The sequence below is a fragment of the Equus caballus genome, chromosome 8 (assembly GCF_041296265.1).
Source record: "Equus caballus isolate H_3958 breed thoroughbred chromosome 8, TB-T2T, whole genome shotgun sequence".
Classification (NCBI taxonomy): Eukaryota; Metazoa; Chordata; class Mammalia; order Perissodactyla; family Equidae; genus Equus; species Equus caballus.
The window spans coordinates 10,954,580-10,974,958 of record NC_091691.1 but is presented as its reverse complement, the minus strand read 5'-3'; the positions used below and the strand labels follow the sequence as shown (position 1 = coordinate 10,974,958).

At 54.2% G+C, this 20,379-nt stretch overlaps 1 protein-coding gene across 3 annotated transcripts in view; it reads right to left on the bottom strand.

The window, feature by feature from the left end:
• Positions 1 to 6,263: 6,263 nt before the first annotated feature.
• HPS4 (HPS4 biogenesis of lysosomal organelles complex 3 subunit 2) overlaps positions 6,264 to 20,379 on the bottom strand; it is a 27,339-nt gene continuing 13,223 nt past the window's right edge. For 2 of the 3 annotated variants that reach the window (XM_001499854.5, XM_070275309.1), the window contains 7 exons: positions 20,282 to 20,354; positions 18,275 to 18,311; positions 17,498 to 17,594; positions 15,994 to 16,879; positions 11,009 to 11,141; positions 10,476 to 10,584; positions 6,264 to 7,575 (listed from right to left, as the gene is read on the bottom strand). In XM_001499854.5, the coding sequence (XP_001499904.2) occupies positions 7,404 to 7,575; positions 10,476 to 10,584; positions 11,009 to 11,141; positions 15,994 to 16,879; positions 17,498 to 17,594; positions 18,275 to 18,311; positions 20,282 to 20,354 (1,507 nt within the window). In that variant the 3' untranslated portion in view covers positions 6,264 to 7,403. Of the gene's footprint in view, positions 7,576 to 10,475; positions 10,585 to 11,008; positions 11,142 to 14,642; positions 15,883 to 15,920; positions 16,880 to 17,497; positions 17,595 to 18,274; positions 18,312 to 20,281; positions 20,355 to 20,379 lie in introns of all 3 variants that reach the window. The other variant, XR_011441306.1, reaches the window with a different exon arrangement.

Here is a 20,379-nt window from a genome sequence, read left to right as displayed (position 1 = left end):
GTCGTCACCTGGCCAGCTTCTGAGGAATCCTGATGCCCACGCCCAGCCCTAAAGCGTCTCATTCCCCGGCTGGGGCCCAGGTGTTGTTTGAACTCATTTCCACGGTGACTCTCGTGTGTTGCTGGGCTGTGCTGCCTGGAGTAGCGAGGGCAGTAAGGCCTTTGAAACCAGCCAGCCCGAGGTTGGAGTCTGGGCTGTGCCCTGTGTGAGGGTGGGCAGGCCACCTAGCCGTAGTCTCTAGGGGACGGCCACTGTTCCTAACACTGTCCTCCAGCAGCACCCTGATGAGCCTCCTGCAAGACCGCAGTGTCCCCATTCTCAGTCCTTGGGCTTCCCGGCCCTCACGCAGCCCCAGCTGCAGGGCTGGGCTCAGGATCCAGGCGTGACCCATGAGAGCCTTGCGAACTGGCCACTCAGGGACTGGGTCGGGCCGGGCTTGGGATCCAGGCTCTTGCTGGGTCCCCTGAGAGAGAGAGGCAGCTCTTCATGGGGAGGAGGGGGGATCTGGTGGAAAGAAAATCGGAGTGAAACCTACGAGGAGAGCAGGTTCCCCTGTGGCGATCATCCGAGTCCTGAACACAGCTCTGCCCGGAACCAGCCCTGCCTCTGGCCTGCTCAGTCACTTGGGTCAATAAACAAACGCCCTTTTAATTCTCAAGCCAAGTTTGAGTTGTGGTTTCTATCCCTTGCCACCAAAAAGTCCTAATCCACTCTGTGAGCTTCAAAATGGGCCTAAATGCCTACTTTCATGGGCTTTGAGGGAGGTTTGAACAAGATCATATCACGTCAAGTTCTGAGTGGAGAGGAGGGGCTCCATACATATTTTTAAAATGTAAAAATGAGAAGCACAGTCTAAGTACAAATGCTGTTTTTAAGGACCACCGTGCCCTGCAGCCAGCACCCTCCCCAAACATTTCCCTCCCCGCTGCACCTCGCCAGCCAGATGTTGACGCGGGGCACAAGCGGGACAAAGCGGGTCTCAGAGCTGCTGACAGATGGCAGTGAGAATAGGCAGGCAGATTGTAGTGTTAGGTGGCAGGAGGCAGCACACACACACTGGTTCACTCTCTGCCTCCCTCCCAGGCGCACCCTGGCCCGCCCTCTGGTCACCTACTGCTCCCCACTGTCCCTGCCGCCCACGGCAGCACCCCGGCTTCAGGATGCGAGTGGGATCTGGAGGGCGCCATGCAATCTGGAGAGCCCTTCCCACGCGTCATTACCCCGCGGGTACTTGAGGCCGCACTGGGTGAGCAGGGACAGGTCCACACGTCTCACACAAAGAAGTCGTGAACAAGGTCCTGGGGCGGCAGACGACGAGCTGAGATTGGCGGCCAGGGATCCGGGCTCAGGGCGCAGCGGCCTTTGAGCTCGGTCCTGCGTTCAGGCCCGGCTCTCCACGGCCCGCAGAGGGACCCCCCTGCATGGGGACCCATGGGAGGCCATTCGACTCCTCAGGACGCCCACATGGAAACCCACTTCCTGGGCCGCAATGTGCCATGCCTTCACATTCAGTGCCTTTTCCTCTCCATTCTGAAGACGACACTGAGGTTCAGAGGAAACAGTACCTCAGCCCAATTTCCACAGCAGTCGGCCAGTCGTCAAGCTGCGATCCCAACCCAGGCCACTGACCCTGACAGCCCGTGCTCCCACTGCCACAGGAACTGGTCCAGGCTGATCAGAGGGTAAGCACACACACAGTGCCTTTTCCCCGGCTCACAGGGAGACAGGAGGCGGCGCTGGGTGCGGTGGTCAGGGCCCCATCCCTTCCTGGGAGCCCTGGGCCCCTGATTCAGAGGGCAGGGCTGGCTCTCTGTGGTCCGAGCACACCCGGCGGCCAGGAGTGGCCTCTGCGGGGCTCTGACCGGGTTCAAAAGGCACTCTGGGTTTTATTCCCAGGAGAAATACGGCTGATCTCAGGTTCAGGTTCAGAAATTTAAAACAGAGAGGAGGGGGCCATTTATAACCTGGAAGCCCTCAGAACTTTCCCTGTAAGCTTCCTAAATTCAGCAAATCCCGAGTACCCCCAGCTAGGATGACAAGTGCTCCTCCTGGACCCTGCCCTCCCCAGTCTCTGCACGGAGGGGCCGCTGGAGGTGGGATTCCCTCTCCTGCTGCTCTTTTCCCTTGACAAGTTAAGGGGTGGGGACGGGTGTGTGCAGTGGGAGGGCGTGAACGCACACCAGCACTGCACACAGTTCAAGAGCGTCAGCCAGCGGTGTCCTGCCCACTCTCAACCGTCCTCAAGCTCCTGAACAGCAGGGATGGCCCTGGTCGCTTCCTCCATCTGAAGCCAGTGCCTGTCATAAAGTAGGCACATCCCCCCACGCACCCCCAAGCCCAATCCACATCCAAGTGCAGGCACCTCGAGGCTCCGGAGTACCCTTCAAGCCTGCCTGTTTCTCTCCGTGGTGCAGCCGCCTCCCTGCTCCAGGCCACTAACCCCTCCCACCCAGACAGGCATGGCCTCCTGGTGGCTCCCACTCCAGCCCTGCTTATCAGGAGCCCATGACCTTTCCAGTGAACCAGACCCATCACTCCCGAGTCACAGGCCCCCCCTGTGCCAGGGCCTCGGCAGCCTGGCTGGGCCTTTGTGGCACAGCCCCGTCTCCCCTCGCTCCCCACCTGTGCTCTGGGGCACTGCACTGCTCAAAGACAGGGAGCTCGGAATCGTCAGGACAATCACATTAAGTGTGCAGGGTGGGTGTGTTAGTGTCCTGTGGCTGCTGTTACAAACTGCTGCAAACCTGGTGGCCTCGAACAACAGGACTCTATTCTCTCACACTTCTGGGGGTCAGAGGTCCCAAGTCGGCTTCACGGGACCTGAATCAGTGTGTCAGCAGAGCTGCAGTCCCTCCGAGGGCTCTGGGGCAGAATCCGTCCCTGCCCCTCCTGGCATCCTTGATTTGTGGCTGCATCCCTCCCACCTGCGCCTCCATCTTCGCTTTGCCTTCTCTGGTGGGAATACGCTGCCTCTGCCGCACGCTTAGAATACAGGCACAGGTGTGATGGCATTTAGGGCCCACCTGGATAATCTGGGATGCTCTCTCCATCTCCAGAGCCTTGACTCACACCTGCAAAACCTCTAGCATATGAGGTAACACTCCCAGGCTCCCGGGATTAGGAGATGACGCCTCTGGGGGCCACCATTCAGCCCACGCCGCAGGCCTGTGGCTGGCGTGAGGATGCTCACACGGTGGAGGGCGCGTCCCTACTCACTGCAGGGTGGGGTGTTTGTTAGGAACGCGCTGACTGGAGGGGTGTGCAGAGATCTCAGCCGCCTGGGAAAGGACCGCCAAGGGGCTTACTCACTCAGAGAGACACCAGAAGGGGCGACTTCACCCGAGATGCAGTGTCCAATTGCACCCGCAGTCAAGGGAAGAGCAGAGGAGTCTACATGCTTCCCTCCAGGGGGAGGCAGTTGGATTAGGCTCAAACGTCCCCCTAGAGAACAGAGGTCCTTTCCCCGCAGGAATCTGACTGCCACTATCAGTCACTCCACAGGAACACTATCCTCGGTCCACGATTCACAGGCGGCAGACGCTGAGCAGCTGGCAGGGACTGCCCCTGAACAGAGCCTTTCACTTCCTCTCCCTCCTCCAGTGTTCCCAGCTCCCAGGAGGCGGTTGTCCTGGATCGACAGTGGCACTCTGGTGTCAACCGTGAACCAAGGCAGGGCAGGCTGTGCTGCCAAGGCCGCCTTCCCCGGGGAGCACCGCCGTGAGGGCATGGGGATCAATCCAGCAGGAAAGGCCTGCGTTCGGTGGGGGGGGCCTGGTGTTCAGAGGCTAATTTTGAGGGGATGGGCCTGGGGCTGTGCATTAAACGCCGTCCTGAGCCTGAGAGCCCCCGAACCTCTGAGCTATTGAACAGGAAGACGAGGGGTTAAATGCTCCTTTTCCAGCAGCCTCTGGGCCACGGTTGCCATCAGGGCTGTGGCTTGTGCCCTCAGCCACAAGCCGAGCTCCACTGCAGAAACTAGACAGGACCAGAGACGCAAAGAGGGGGCGAGTGCCTGGATGTGTTTCTGGACTTGCGCTCTTCTGAATTAATCCTGAGTGGAAGAGCCTTGGGGGGTCCTTTTCCGTAGACAAGGGGCGGGATGTGTAGGGTTAGATCTCGGTGGGAGTGGAAGGCTCACAACACAGAGAACGCTATACAACTGTCTTCCTCGGCGTGGCACCAGGGACGCCAGGTGGAGTGGAGGGGAATGTGCTGGAGCGGCCACAGCAGAGGGCTGGAGGCTGGACTGGGGTTGACGGCCGGGCCTGAGGCTCGGCGGGAACAGCGGAAATGCACACGCCAGAGGCCACTCTCCAGGCTGACGCCGGCTATTTGACAAGAAATCAGGTGAGGGAGACGGACCCTCTTCCCCTCCTCCTCCTGCCAACTACCCCTCCCAGCCCCAAGGGGCATCCTAGGTCCAAGGAATGCTTCTCACCCAGAGACGCCCCCCACTCCTCCCACCATGCTGCCATCCTCCAGCGCCCACCTGCTGAGGGTCCTCAGACTGCAGGAACCGTCACTGTTGCCCAGGGCCCCCACCACCTCCCTCCCAGAGACACTGGCCCAGGAAGGCTGGGGACTTGGGGGCCATTTGGATGGACACCCACTCTCAGATGCAAGTATCCTGCTTGAGGGCACCTGGGGCGCTGGAGAAGGAAGTGGGGCCAGAAAGGAAGCAGGGACCCAGGTGACCATTAATGCCAGGATGTGGAACTTGTAGGAAGAAAGCTGAGGGAGTACCCACAGTTTCTTCCTCATTGTCCAGCCCAGCTCTCCAAGGTGGGGAAGGAGGTGGCTGGGCTCTGAGATGGATGCTGTCTAGCATCTGCCTCAAGGGTCCCCTGTGCCAAAGCTGTAAAGAGCCTAGTGTGGTGGACGGGATATGAGCATCCAAGAGTATTAATTACCTATTGCTGTGTAACAAATTACCCCCAAGAGAGTGGCTTAAAACAACATACCTTTATTATCTCCCACACCTTCTGAGGGCTAGGAATTCAGAAGTGCCTTAGCCTGACGGTCTGGGGAGTTCCTCCCAAGGCTGCAGTCATCTGAGGCCTGACCGGGGCTGGAGGACCTGCCTCCAAGAAGGCCCGTTCACGCGGCTGTCAGCAGGAGACCGTCATCATGAGGGCTTCCCCGTAGGGCTGCCTGAACGGCAGCGTCTCCCAAAACAGGTGAACCGAGAGAGATGGAAGCTGTCGTGTTATAACCGACTCTCAGATGTCATGCTGCCATTTTCACCACATTCTATGCATCAGAAATGAATCACTAAGTACAGCCCACACTCAAGAGAGGACAATTAGGTCCCTAATTTGTAGCACAGAACTTGTGGACGTATTCTAAAGTGACCATTGCATGTGGGTCTTCCTGACCTCAGGCTCTTCATTTGATTGTTGAGATGCAACTTAAAGGGAAGCACCTGGCTGCCTCGGGCACTGCTTCTCAAAACCCAAATGCTTGTATTCAAAGCATTTTTAGACCAGCGGCAGCCCTGGGACATTAGATGGGAGGAGAGGTTTCTGAAAGCAAAGCAGCTAAGGTGAAGATCTGCCAGCGGCCTGGTATCTGGGCAAGGGCCAGAGACAACCAAGCGGTTTGCTCGTGAAGCAGACCTCGTGTGGACGCGGCCTCGAACACAGGCAGTCAGGGAACTACTGGTGAGCGGAGGAATGTGGGCTCTGGGCTCCCAGTTCTGTCCGTTTCCACACATGACAGGTTGTAATTTCACCAAGCTCAGACTGAGGGCCTCGCAATTCTGGAGCATCAGTGGGCAAAAGGAAAAGTTTGGCTGCTTAGAAATACCCACAACAGAAAAGGAATGCGTTATGTGTCAGTCAGTCATGGGAAGGTTCCTTCAGAGGCTGGCACAGAGACTGGCGATGAATTTTCTCTTGGAGAATTTTGCAGAGAAGTAGGAGGATATACATTTATCCTAGCTTGAGGTATGATCCTCCTCCATCTGGGAAGATCGGCCTCTTAGGCCAGCCAGTGGCAGGAGGGACCCCAGGGAGAGGTGAGAGAGAGGGTGACCCGGGCCTGGTGCGCCGGCCAGCCACGCTGCAGCTGGTGCTGCTGGAGCTGCCGGCTGCGCACGCCACCCTGACAGACGCCCATGCTGCGGTGCAGCCTCCTCAGCTGGCCACACTGGAGCACGGAGGAAAAGAGAGATGTGTCCACGCAAAACACACACATGCAGACACAGTATCTTAACCCTTAACTTCGTCACTAGAGACCTTACTATTCAATTACTCAGGACTCAATAGCATTTCTGGCTGTTTTATTTCTAGCCCTTGGGAACTTGTTTCAAGAAAAAGGCACCATTCCATAAACATTAGATATTTGTTCACTGACGTGAAATTATTAATGGAATAATTTCAAATGGAATCTCAGGTACTTCCAGTAAACATTCAGTGAAGACTGTGGTAAATATTTTCATCTTGTGACCTGCATCTGATCATAAAATGTCTGACTCTTATGTAATAGGACTGATATTCTAAGTACTACACCGGCGCGGAAACCCACCAAGGAATGCTCTTCCCGTTCACACAGACACTGCTGGAAAGCACAGTTCTGATTTTGCTCCCATACACTTTGGAAACTCCCATCTGGGGACACTCACTCTAGAGGAACCGGCTGCACAGCCCAGTTGTAACCACAGGAGCTAGCCTGTCTGTCATCGCCGGTTCTCCGTCCTGGCACCTCAAGGTTACCTCTGACCCCAAACTCCCTTCCACGCACCTTCTGAAGATTTGCCCCCACTGCGGGAGGCCCAAGAACAGGCTCCTGGTTTGGAATCCAGTGCCAGAGGAATTCAAACACGGTGGTCTGGCACCTCTAACTGCCTCCCTGCAGGAAGTGCCCAGCCCTCCCAGGAGGATGCTCTGAGGACGGCCTAGCTGGGAAGTGGGAGTCCGGGTGGCTGGCACAACGGTCCATGTCCTCCCTGTGCGGCCACACCTCATACCGCCCCCTGGACACAGGGCTGGACAAACTCTAGACCACACAGCGGGGTCCTAGGAAAAACACCAAGCTCAATGTTTGTGGTACTGGATAAGACTAGGCTGGAACAGCAGCAGGGACTGTCACCTGCCTTGGGCTCAGTGTGACAGGGAAACTAACTGGCCCGGCCCCTCTTTGGTATAAAGGGCCACAGCACCGTCCTGGCCCAACAGAGCAGCCAGTGGAAGGAAGGGCTTTATCACGAGCTCTAGGTCTGCTGACCCGAAAAATACTCTGAAGAAGGAGCAACACTCACTCAAACATCATTACATTCCTAAAAAAGGGAATAATACGCCAAGAAGAACACAATAGAGGAGGTTAAAGAAGGCAGAGCTTCCTTTGCTGGCATTCGACTTGACAGTCATGTCCCGGGGTACAGAGCATCCCACTGCGGGCACAGTTCAAAGCAAGTTCACCCCGTGCTTCAGCAGCTTCTGCCTGGCCCTGCCCGGGAGGCTGAAGGCGCTATCCTGTGGGCTCGGGAAGCCGGAGCTCCGCGCCGCCGCCGCCAGCTGCTGGAAGTAGGTTTCCTGGGCGGGGTTGCAACAGGCGTACACGGCTGCGGAGGCGTTTCTGTGGGAGGAGGAAAGAAGACAACAGTCCAGCGCTGCCTGTGCAGACCGCAGACCACACAGAGCCCACGCGAGGTGCTTGTCCGGCCTAGGACACCAAACTCTGTGGGGGCAGGTCTCACGGCTCAGGGCTCCACTTACTCACTTGAGTTTCAGGCTTCAGCGCCAATAACTGTCCTTCCTTCCTTTCAACTCACTGGGACTGTCTGTGGCAGGACAGTGCGCAGTGGCTGCAGCCACAGAGCCGGAAGTTGTAACAACTGCATAAATGCATTGCTGGGTGCACATTTTGTGGGTATAACAGCAGCTAAGCAAAACGCCTCCCCTCTAGCCTGGCTCATTCCTCCTCAGCCCCACGCAGAAATGGAATTATCCCACTGGCCAGAGGAGGACCCTGAGGCTCTGAGGGTGGGGAGGCTGCCAGGCCTCTATCACAAGCACTGACAGTGTCCGAGGAAGGGGTCCGATCGTCTTCGCACACCAGGGTGGAGAGATGAGGAGTGAGGGGCGTGAGGGGACAGAAGAGTGGGGAGTGAAATCAAGTGACAGGAAACCTGTACAGACGGAAGTAGAAGGAGGGATGAGGGTCCTGTGCAAAGGAGGACCTACTTGGGAGGAAGTGACTCCAAGGCCAGGAGACCACCAGGTTCCTCCATCCTGCCTGTCTCAAACTATTTCACCTCTGGGCCTCAGTTTCCCCAAATCCAGTGAAAGAAGGTGGAGTCAGGGACCACTAAGGTTCTCCAACCCAGATCTCTCCTTCCAGGTAAGGAGGAGGAGAATCCCATCCTCCAGCTTCTCCTTCCTGGATCTCAAGGAGACGGATCTGGAGTCACACACGCCTGGGTGCTAATCCCAGCCCTGCAACTTCCCGGCTGTGTGCGCTTGGCTAAGTTACTCAACCTTTCTGAGTCCCAGCTTTCTTATCTGTACAATGGATATGACAATAGTACATCCCTCATTGAAATTTTCTGAGATTAAATGAGTAGGAATATATATCAATTGCTTAGCACATGGTGAGTAATTAAGAAATGGTATTATTTCTATTTTTATTTTTCTGTTGTTTCTATTATTATTATAAAAATAATCTCTCAACAAATGCCTTGAGCTACGTACCCCAAGACTAAACCCTCTTAGCTCCAAGGAAGGTGAAATACCGCCGGTTGACGGATCAGATGCTGACATTTCACTTGTTCCCACCTCCCATAACACACCCCCCACACACCCACCCCCACACCCCAGTTCCAAACCAGTGATCGTAAATGCAAACCACATGCAGGCTGCCAGCCGGGGCAGCTCTGACAGCCAGAGAAGACACATTTGTTGTGGAAGGATATATGGAAATCCTGGCTGGAGATGGCGCTGGGCAGCAGAAATGCCCGGCTCTCGAGGGTGGCAGGTGACAGCATTAGAATGGGCCACCATGACAGCCGAGGCTCCAGTGCAGAGCCCTCCCCCCCACTCAACCACAGTGGCCCTGAACCTGGAGATGCGTGTGGAGGGAACACGTACTTCATGGTCAGGGACGCCTGGGTCAAACCCTGGCTCTGCTCCTAAGAAGAGCGTGACCCGGGGACAAGTCACTTTTCCTACTTGTGCTGCGATTCCTTGTCTGTAAAATGAGGATGAAAGAACGCACTTGCCCAAATCGTTCTAAAGACTCAACACACATAGCAGGCACGCCCCTTCTCATCCTCTAACATGCCTCATTCTCTCCTACTGGTTTCATGAGAGAAGCACGTAGAGAGAAAACGCAGAATCCTGTTGGTTAAACAGTATAAATTACTAGAATAATTCATAGATCTATATCTACTGGCATGGAGTGTTCAAAATATGAAACAAAGTGGGGTCAGCCCTGTGGCACAGCAGTTAAGTGTGCACGTTCTGCTTCAGCGGCCCAGGGTTTGCTGGGTCGGATCCCGGGTGCAGACATGGTACTGCATGGCAAGCCATGCTGTGGTAGGCATCCCACATATAAAGTAGAGGAAGATGGGCATGGATGTTAGCTCAGGGCCAGTCTTCCTCAGCAAAGAGGAGGATTGGTAGCAGTTAGCTCAGGACTAATCTTCCCCATGCCAAAAAAAAATAAAACTGAATAGGGGCTGGCCCCGTGGCCGAGTGGTTAAGTTCGCACGCTCCGCTGCAGGCGGCCCAGTGTTTCGTCGGTTCGAGTCCTGGGCGCGGACATGGCACTGCTCATCAAACCACGCTGAGGCAGCGTCCCACATGCCACAACTAGAAGGACCCACAATGAAGAATATACAACTATGTACCAGGCGGCTTTGGGGAGAAAAAGGAAAAAAATAAAATCTTTAAAAAAAAAAAAACAACTGAATAGTATGATCCTGTTTTCTAGAAGACTATTAAAATAATGAAAATAAAAATTCAAATTAATCTATATTTTATATGCAAGAAATGAAAACCAAACCCACCACCAACCTAGAGTCACACGCCCTAAATTATTAACTGTGGGCCCCTCTGGGGGGCGCAGTGGTGAGCGGAGGAAACACGTGACTTGACAGACCCGGAGGAGTCTGGATGCTCTCACAGTGAGCGCGGATGACGTGTGAAAGGAGAAGACAATGATGTCATGTCAGCTCATTCCTGGAGGGTGACAGAGACCTGCCTTCCCCAGTAACCACGGAAGCTCCGAGAGAGGACCCCAGGTTTCCTCACTACTGCACCCCTGTGTCCAAAGCGGGTCTGAGCCCCAGGAAGGGGGCCGGAAAACACCAACGCAGGAAAGCACGAGAGCAGATGCCGGCAGCCACCGGAGCAGGGAAGGAAGGCCTTCCCTGGAGTAGGCGCATGTTCTCCATCCGGTCATGAAGAAGGCTCTGCCCGCGGCCCAGCGAAGGACTCCTGGGGCAGGACTGCAAGAGGGACCCAGGGGAGGCTCACCTGACGGTCATCTCGTACAGAGCAGGCAGCTGGGCGAAGTCGGAGTGCAGCAGGCTGACGGCCTGGAGGAAGCGGCGGTCCTGGGGCGTGGCCACCTGAGGCAGGTTTGCTTCCAGGAGAGGACACGCAAGCGGTGAGCAGCAGCCTCCTCCCGCCACCTCCCCACCCCTAGGCTGTCAACTGGGACTGAGCACGGCTCACGGCCGTGAGGGCAGGTGCCGAGGGGAGAGACAGAGGCCACCGTGCTGGCCCCACTGCTGCCACCACGCCACAGAGCACACACAGTCCCCGATGATGAGCAACACCAGGTTTCTGCACAGGAATATCAAAATTTGGGGGCAGACCTTTTCACAGATATTTGAACAGGTGTGTGCTCCTCTCAAAATGTTGGAGAAACCACCAGAAAGAAACACATGAGAGAGGGAGTGTTTCTCAGCGAACTGTAAACTCCGTGGGCGCTGGGCCCCGAGTGAGAGGCAGTAGTGCTACGCTCGCCCCTCCGGGAGGCTCTGGCCGCAGCGCGCGCTCCTTACCCATCAGCACGTTCTGAATGCGGTCCAGATGCGCGAAGCTGTACGTCCTGCTCGTGGAGGCAGCCTCGTCTCCAGGCAGCGTCTCCTTCAGGTGCACCTCCAGCCCGTTCAGGGACGCCAGGCTACTGTGGTACTGCGAAGGGCCAGACAGGGTCACGGCTGCAGGACCGACCTTGGCACGCCGCGGACTTAGGCAATAATCATCCCCAAAGCGCTCTGCCCAGTGTTTTCACCTGTTTTTAGACAAGTACTAACTTCCACCCTTAGGTTCTAGTGCTTTTTTTAAGTTGTAGAAAATAGAGGTGAGCAGAAAAAAAATTTAAGAAGAACAAAAGCAAAGAAAAACGGGGGCTGGCCCCATGGCCGAGTGGTTATGTTCACGTGCTCCGCTGCAGGTGGCCCAGTGTTTCGTTGGTTCAAATCCTGGGCGCGGACATGGCACTGCTCATCAAACCACGCTGAGGCAGCGTCCCACATGCCACAACTAGAAGGACCCACAACCAAGAATATACAACTATGTACAGAGGGCTTTGGGGAGAAAAAGGAAAAAAATAAAATCTTTAAAAAAAAAAAAAGCAAAGAAAAATGGCCCATAATCTCACCACCCAGAAATAGGCACTATTAGCAGCACGGTGCTCCTCCTCACCATGCCTTCCCACCCAGCTGCACGGTCTCACGGTGCGGCCGGCCGGCCCGCCCCCCGCCACCCCCCGGGCCGAGAAGGCCTCCACTGTCCGCAATGAGTTCGCCTCTCTCCCGGCACCTGGAACAGGATCAGCCCCACACCGTTCCTGCAAGGTACAGTCGAGGACCCTGGACTACAGCATTTTGTATGATTCTTTTTGTATAAAATAAAATTGGGGTCCGACCACAAGTAATGATGACACTGGCTTCATAGCCACTGACAGAGCACAGGGCACCTTCTTCGTCCTGAAAGTGCTCTCCCACAGCGTCATCCTTCACCGGCTTGTGGGGTTCACTGAGCTCCCCTTTGGACTTGACCGTGTATATCAGTCACATCCGACAGACTCAGTCTGAAACAGGGCCTCCTGGGGCTCCCCGGGGCGGCTCTGGCCACAAGAAGGCCGCTGTCCCCGGGTACAGATGGCTCCCAGGTGAAGGACATCCTGGCTCAGCCTCTTCCCGGCCAGACGACCAGGAGAAAGTTACTAAATTTTCTGTGCCTGATTTTCTTTTATTTGCAAAATGGGAATACTACAGGACTGTTGAGTGGATTAAGAAATAACATATCTAAATGTCCTTTGTGGATTCTGAAGTGCCACCCTGAGGGAAGGCATTTTTATAAAGAGTCAAGAAGTAACAACGACCATTATTAAGGAAGTGGTGGCTCTTTAATGAGCACCTAGGACTTGTCTGAGGATTGACTATTTTTCAACAGCTGTGCAAAAAAATAAGCACCCATAAAAAATACAGAGATGCAAACAGGATACTTCTGAGGGGAATGCCATGGAGCAGTAGGTGTTATTTTCAGTAATGTACAAGGCTTAAATTAGATTTTCTATCTGAACATCTTAGAAATGATATTTAGAGGCAGCAGGTTTGCACCCGAGGATTTATTTCATGCACTCATCTGTGCATCCCCAATGCCTAGCAGAGTGCCTGGCCGCTGGCAGGTGCTTGACACATATCTACTAAGCGACTGGATAAGTGAGCATAACTGATGCCAAGCACTGTCACCTTCTGAGCTGTGTGGCTTCATGGAGGTGCAGAGTAAGTAAAAGGCCATGTGCTAAGGGAGGACAAGCACAGTCCCTCCCGTGCAGCTCACTGGGACAGCCTAACCAACACCAAATGTCACAGATACTGAGAGGCTCCTACTTGAACAGGTGCGTGTGTGTGTGTACAAGCATTCACCATGAAGTCAAACCACAGCCTCACTGGAAGCTTCTGCACCTCAGGAATCTGGCAACAGTCCCCCTCCCATCCCCAGCTGGTGCCCAGAGGAAAGGATGACGGGGACAGAGAGTGAGCCGTGCCAAAACGCGAGTTTTCCCTGTAGGCACTGAGCTCCACTTCTGGAATCTTCTGCCTAACTTGTGCTGAAGATAAAGTCACTTAACCATACACCCAGTTAATCACAAGACGTTCTATCAGATGACACATGGACAGTTCTTTCCTGGTAACCAAGTGCTGTCATAGATACCACGGGTCAGCAAACCATGGCCTGTGAACCACATCCAGCCTGTTGCCTGTTTTTGTATAGCCTGAGCACCAAGAATGGTTTCTATATTTTTATATGGTTAGGAAAAATAAATCAAAATAATAATGAGACGTGAAAATTAAATGAAGTTCCAATTTCTGTGTCCATAAATAAAGCATTACTGTACCACAGCCGCGCCATTTACATACACGTTGTCTGTGGCGGATTTGTTTCTACATCTGTACAGCGGGGCTGAAAGCTGTGCAGAGAATATCTGCTACGTGTTCCCTGACACTGAAAGTCTGCCCACCCCTGATATGTCCTAGCACAGACAGGATCCTCACGCCAGCCCTAGGAGACACGGTGCTGGGGCGAACTCCTGGATCCTCTGCTTCAAGTCCACGGCAAAGCAGGCGGCTCGCACGTCAGCGTGTGCCAGAACGTGCAGAAGAACCGAACACACTTCACGTCACGGGGGAGGGGTCCTTTCTCGTAAAGTGCTCCACACTAACGCCCTCGCACTACCCCTGCCTCATCTACAGCACACAGACAGCTCGGTGTCCTATTGGAGCAATGAATAATTCATCTGACCACTGTAGGTAAAGGTCAGCGAGATCATCTTGGGTTTTGAGCAGGAAACTATCTGTGGCTCTATGCTGCCCCCTGGTGTGGGCTTACTGTTCCCTCTGAACCGGCTGCTCCCCGCACACCCCCTTTCACATGCCTCCCCGCCTTGGCAAACACAAAGAGGTGGCAGTTGATCCAGAGAAAGACAAGATGGCAAACTGGCACACGGGCGCCTTGGCAGTGTGCAACACAGTCAAGGAGCCCTTCAAGGGGCTGTGCTCAACTGTCACATCTGAACTGCGGTTTCCCATTCTGCAGGACCTGCTTTTCTAGACAGCAGCAGAGGGTCTGGAGGGAAATCAGGTCAAGGATTCTGTATGCAGATCTGGGACAAAAAGGCAATAATGATCTCTCCCACTTACAAAATAGACAGCCTTCAGGTCTGATGAACCTGCCCCACTCTCAAATCAGCACCCTGATCACTCAGTTACGCCCTACTCTTGGAAGGCTTTTTCTTCTTCCGTGAAACTGCACCCTCTGTCCTGAGGCGCACCCAACACCCCCAGTTTACATGAAAGCCCACGGAGGCCACTGTCTATCAACACGGATGGGCTGTGAAAACCAAGGGACATGCCACATATCAAGAGCCACAGAGGCAGGGCATTTACTCCTTCACCTTCCCACCTATCATTCCAAGGTCAGATTGGTGGGGGAACAGAGAGGAGGGGCAAGGGATGAGAATTCTGGACCCACCACTTGCATTAGGCTGTTATCTCAATGAGGCTGTTTTCTTACTGGTAAAATGGGAGTTCCAATGCCTACCCTCAGATCTGTTCTAAAGCTTGGCTAAAATAACGTATGTAAACTATTTAGCATATAGTGAATGCAGCATACATCTTAACTTACTTCCTTCTCCAAGAGCAGCCAGCACTGTTCTTTTCTTTTTCTTTTTAGGGGAAGGTAAGAGAGAGATATCATATCCACTTTATTGCATCCAAGCCCTGGGCCTTCAAAATAAGACATCTATGGATCAGCACAAAGCAGAACGGACCGTGGAAACCAAGGCATGGTCGGGGCTAAGATGTATGAAACTGCAACCACGGGTCCCTGGGCTGTCACAGGGAGGCGGAGAAGTCACTTACAGCTGCAGTGAGGGAGGATGTGGAAAGGCAACAAGCCACCACGCGGTGACCTGGGGTCTGTGGCAAGGGCAGAGATAAGGAGGACAGACAGAGAGGAGCAGTCTCTCGTCTTGGGCTCTGTGCCCACCCTCCTCCTCTAAGCCCCAAGGTGACTGGCTCATTTATGGAGGGTCACAAGCCCTGCCTGCTAATAAGATCCACTTAGAATAATATAGATTTAAGAACAAAAACAAGGCAAGCCCCAGGACACCATTCGCCCTGCAGCAATTTCAACCTGCTGTTCATACTGCTACCACTTCCCTGCTGACTACAGCAAGGCTGTTACTATAGCAACTGGATCTCCAGGACCCTAGAAGGTCAGTTTACAGCTGGGAGTGGGGAAGGGCTGGAATGGGTTAAGAGGAGCCTTCTGGAGCCACTTAGCATTTCAGATGTCCCAGGCCTTCTAGGAAGGAGTTTCAGATGGAGAGAAACGTGGGGCTTTCAGAGCACTCCCAACCCAGGCTGCGACATGTGCAGAGCACAGACTCCAGCCAACACAGAACCCAGAGCTGCCAGGCTAGGAAGGGAGGCCACGAGTGGTGGTGGTGGCACAAGAATGGCTGTGCGTGCGGCCATCGCACCTGCAGGTCGTGCTGCACCCCCAGACTGCTGCTGAGGAGCAAGGCTCAGAGGGCCAAGGCCTGTGTGCAAGATCACACGGCCAGAGCCAGGACTCCTCCAAGGCCTGTGCTCTGAGAAACCGGAAGGAGCAGGAAAGAGCGAGAATCGACACTTGTGGATGCCTCTGCACCAGGCACTGGGCCCTGCACTGGACTCCCCCTCACTCACTCCCCACAGAACCCCGGGAGGCAGGGGCTACACCAACCCCACTGTAGCAACAAGGACGCTCTGCACGAGGCCAGGCAGCTAAAGCTGAGCCCTGTCCCCTCCCACTCTGCGTCAGCGCAGTGCTGCGGGGAGCACCTGCCCTCCCCGTCCTGTCCCTGGGAGGCGGGGAGCACCTGCCCTCCCCGTCCCGTCCCTAGGAGGCGGGGAGCACCTGCCCTCCCCGTCCCATCCCTGGGAGGCGGGGAGAGGTTCCCGAGGGGCTGGGGAGGTCTGAGCACACTCACCACCTCCTCTAGGGCTGCGCTGTCTCCCAGCAGAGGCTCCTCGGCCAGCAGGGACAGCACCAGGCCTTTAACACTGTGAGTGTAGAGGTTCATCCGCACGAGGCCTGTCCGGGACGCCGGGGTGGACCCACAGGCAGTTCTGTCTGCAGGGGGGCGGGTGCCCTGAGAGTCTGCCGAGCCTGAGCCCCGCTCCAGGTGCGGAGCTGAGCAGCTCTCATGAACTCCATCCACACCCTGTTCCATGCCTTGATCGCCCACGGGAAGCTCAGCTCCTGTCTGCCTCGACTCCAGGCGAGGCGATGACAATGGCCAACTCGTCCTTCTGGAGAGACAGTCTTCCCTGGAAATGGGGGCTGCGCTGCTGTCACCAGGAAGGTCTTTGCACTGTTCTAGGGCTCCATTCTGGGAGAGCATCTCCGGAGCGGAGGGAGAGAAGAGGCCACTGATGGCTGTGCCCACAGGAACGGTCTCAGGCAGCCTGGGATCGGGGTTGCCAGAGTCGCTGACAGATTCCTTGCAGTGGGGACCACCACCTTCTGGGGCGCACACACATTGGAAGGCAAAATAATCTGAGGATGTTCCCATTTCCTGATCTTGTGGAATGTGGATTTCAGACAAGTCCAGGTCTTCTGTCTTCCTGAACAAAGCAGCTTGCTTGCCCAGGGAGTGGCTGAGACCAGGAGCCCTTCCCCAGGCCGTGTCGAGCAGCTCTGCAGGATGGTCAGACACATGTCCATTCTCTCCCCTGCCATTTGGCCAAGCCACGTCAGGGGATGTGGACTCCAGGGTGGTGGCCACTGTCCAGGCCGTGGATTCCACATGCCTGGTGGCACCTTCCTTCAGGGCAGATGCGCGCTCCTGGAGTCTGGCTGGAGGCGCAGGAGAACTGGCGAGCAAGGCAGATGTGAGGAAGGGGCAAGCGCCCTCCCTGGAGCACTAAAGCACCGCTTCCCTAAAAAGCACGGGCATCCGGGACACGTGCATGCCTGAGGCCAAAGAGCCCAAGAGGCCCTCATGGTCAAACCACAGGAGTACAAGTAAGGCAATGCCTAGCCCTCAGGGCTTCCCGCAGTGGTACCCGGATCACCTACTGAAAACGGCAGGGCCACTCAGTAAGAGGCCCCACATCTGGAGATCTATGAGTCAGGCCCTATATTGGGCCTGGCACATACTCTTATTTCCAGTTTTCACAATGAGCCCATGAAGCCGATATTACTGAATCCATTTTACAGATGAAGAAATTGAGGCTCAGGTAGGGAATGGACTTGCCCAAGGTCACATATGATAAGCAACAGATCTGGGATTTAAAACCCACAGTCATCTTACTATGCCAGCTGCCTCTTAGCTACATGCTCAAGTTCCCGATGCCCCTTCCAAGGCAGAGCGTGGAGGAGATAGAGTTAAGGAAGGATGGGATGTACTGGTGGCTGGTGTGGAGAAACCCATGTGAGGGAGTGCCCAAAGCATGGTTTACAATGACCCCCAACCCCAGGAGCTCCCTTACCTAGTTATCAGCTCCCCTGGGAACTCACGGAGACTGACAGCTTCCTCCTCGCTCAGGAAAACAGGAATGATCTGCACATTCAGGGGGAGTGCTGCCCCTAGGATGGCAAAGCAACATGACAGGGCTGTCGCCTGAGCCAGAGAAGCCAGAGGGGTAGTAACTGTCCTCGGGGCGACGTATTCAACCCACACGCCAGCTCGGGGAACGGCCCTGGCAGGCTCTCTTCAGTCCAGAACGACCACAAAACTGCAGTGACCATTTCTGTGGTCAGCAAGGGGCCCTGTTGGCGACTTTAGTCCCAGCTGTGGAGAGGGTGACATGTGGTGGAAGAAACTTTAGTGGGACTTAAAAAAAAAAAAAAAAGACAAAAGCTGGAAAAAAGCACTTCCAACTGACAAAAGGGATCTGTTTCAAATTCTGCTTCAAAATAGCCCTCCTGGGGGTACCTCCACATCCTGCAAAAGGTCTTTCTGGCAGTCTTGCCCTCACTGATCTCACCCTCTCCTACTCAGGATGCCCTGGAACTTGTCAGAGCAGTCGTGTACTGGTGAGTTACGGAGGGTCTGAAAACAGGTATTAAAGGCAGGCCTAAAATCACGCTTTACAGTTGGGTTCTGATGGGGAACTCTGTTCTTGAAGCTCTGGTCTATGTATTCTCTAACCTCAGGAGCAGATGAAACGACCATATGGGACTACTCAGCCTTCCCGTGGCTGGTGCGGGGACAGGTAGCCTCAGAGGCGCGTTTTCAAGATGCAACGATGCACCCGACTACTCACCATGGTCCTGCAGGGCCTCCCCTCCTGCAGGTGTTCTCTGGAAAGAAACACACAGGAGTTGGCCTGGGCACCACGTTCTCCTCCTGACCCACCATCAGGCCCGCACTGTGCCATCTGTTCATCAAACTTAGCCAGGCCCAGAATGCTTGTCCCAACCACATGCCAGCAGCAAAGCAGATGGAACAGAAGCTGCCCCGAGCTGCCTGCTCCCCACCGCGGCTGGGGGCAGGCGAGACCCGGCCGACACACGCTGCGGGGCAGCAGCTCCACACAATGCACATCAGGCTTCCCGTCCTGATTTCTGACTTCTCCCCTCTGGGGATAAAAGGGAGGATTCACGTCATCTTTTGCACCTTCGGAGGACGCCTCTTCTAGAATGTAGCTAACTCCACCACAGCCCTGGCACAGAACTCACAAATTCTGTTATAACAAAAATGTGAAAACCTCAGGACCCTCGCGATAAAGGATCTGACTGGAACAAAAGCCAGGAGGCCTCGCTTGTTTATTTTGATTCACAATCCAGGTGAGAAACCCAATTTTCTCAAAAATTAGGAATTTTCTCCAGAGAGCTTTCCAGACATTTCAACCTAAAGTGTTCCAAAAGGACCATCGAAACAAAAGAAAAACAAAAACAAAAGCTGCTCTGCTAGCTAAAATGACTTTCACACCAAAGAAATGATATGGCTTTCTTTCTCTCTTTTTTGGTGATTTTTTAAATTCATGTTTCAGGTTATATACATAACCTTACTCTAGACAAAAATTCAACAGCAAAAAAAACTACATATAATTCCCCCACCCACAAGCTAATACTGTTCATACTGGGCATATTTTCCTTTAAGTCTATGCATTTTTTTAATACTTTGAGATATTACATAAAATTCTATCTTTCTGCTTAAAAGAGTACCACACAACTCCTGTCATCCGAGCATCTTTGGCCCCTTGAAGTGGCTGGCTAAAATCAGATGCAGTTTAAAGCAGTGTAGGTGGATTACCCACTCCCTTACTGTAGACCAGCGACTGCAAACTCGCTCTGGAAAGGGCAGCGCGGTACGTGTGTCTGGCTTCGTGGGCCATACGGTCTCTGTCGCAACTACTCCCCTTGCTTCTGCAGCTTGAAAGATGCAATCACACTTCACAGGCAACTGGCCACAGGCTGTGGGGCACCAACCCCTGACTTAGACATTTATGTTACATTTGATTTTTCACTTTCATAAACCCTGTTGCGATAACGCTTTATGTATCAACTTTTTCAGCAGTTGGATGATTTCCTTAGGATCGATTCCCAGAAGCTGAAGTATTAGGAAAAAGGAAAGGGCATCCTTACTGCTATCCTTATCAAATAGTTTACCAGAAAGGCTGTGTCCACAACACCCACAGTGGAGAAAGGGCCCGAATAGAGCCCCATGTGCGTTTTAAGTGTCTACTGATACAATAAGTGTAAAAAGCTAACCACATGATACATTTAAACCTAAAGCTGCACGCGCTAAGAATAAACAAGAAAGAAAAAAGGAAAACGGACTGGAAGGGAGCCCGTGAGAGGCCAGCAGTCCTTATCTCTGTGGGCAATTTTATTCTCCATGAGCACCACTGACTTTTCTTTTCATTATGAAAGCACTTAAATAAATATAAGATGGAAGTATTTCAAAACAGTTCCTGTGTTCCTAAGTCATCCTTCACAGTGTCTCTGGGAGATCCAGCATCTCTGACATGAAGCGCACCCTGGGGGAGGTCAAACTCTCAGACTTCCCCCTAGACTGAAGAAGAACCAGCTTCCAGGTCTGCCCCGCAGAAGAGAACGTTTTCTTCCGGCCTTGCCAGGACCTCACTCCTGAGGACAACCACACTGACGGCCCGGAGGGCCTGACAAGATTCAGCGAAACAAGTGCCCCCCGAGCCGCAGCAGCTGCCCAGTCCATCCAGCACTGGGGATTGGCCTTGCCAGCAGCCCCCTGGCGCAGACAGACGCCTTGGATGAAGCATCCCAGCCAGGAGGGCGGTTTACCATACCTGGTCCCGAAGTACAGCTCGACGAAGCAGGACCTTGGCGGTGAGGGAGGGCGGCAGCTGGGTGCTAACAATCCTAGGAGGGCAGACAGAAGAACAAG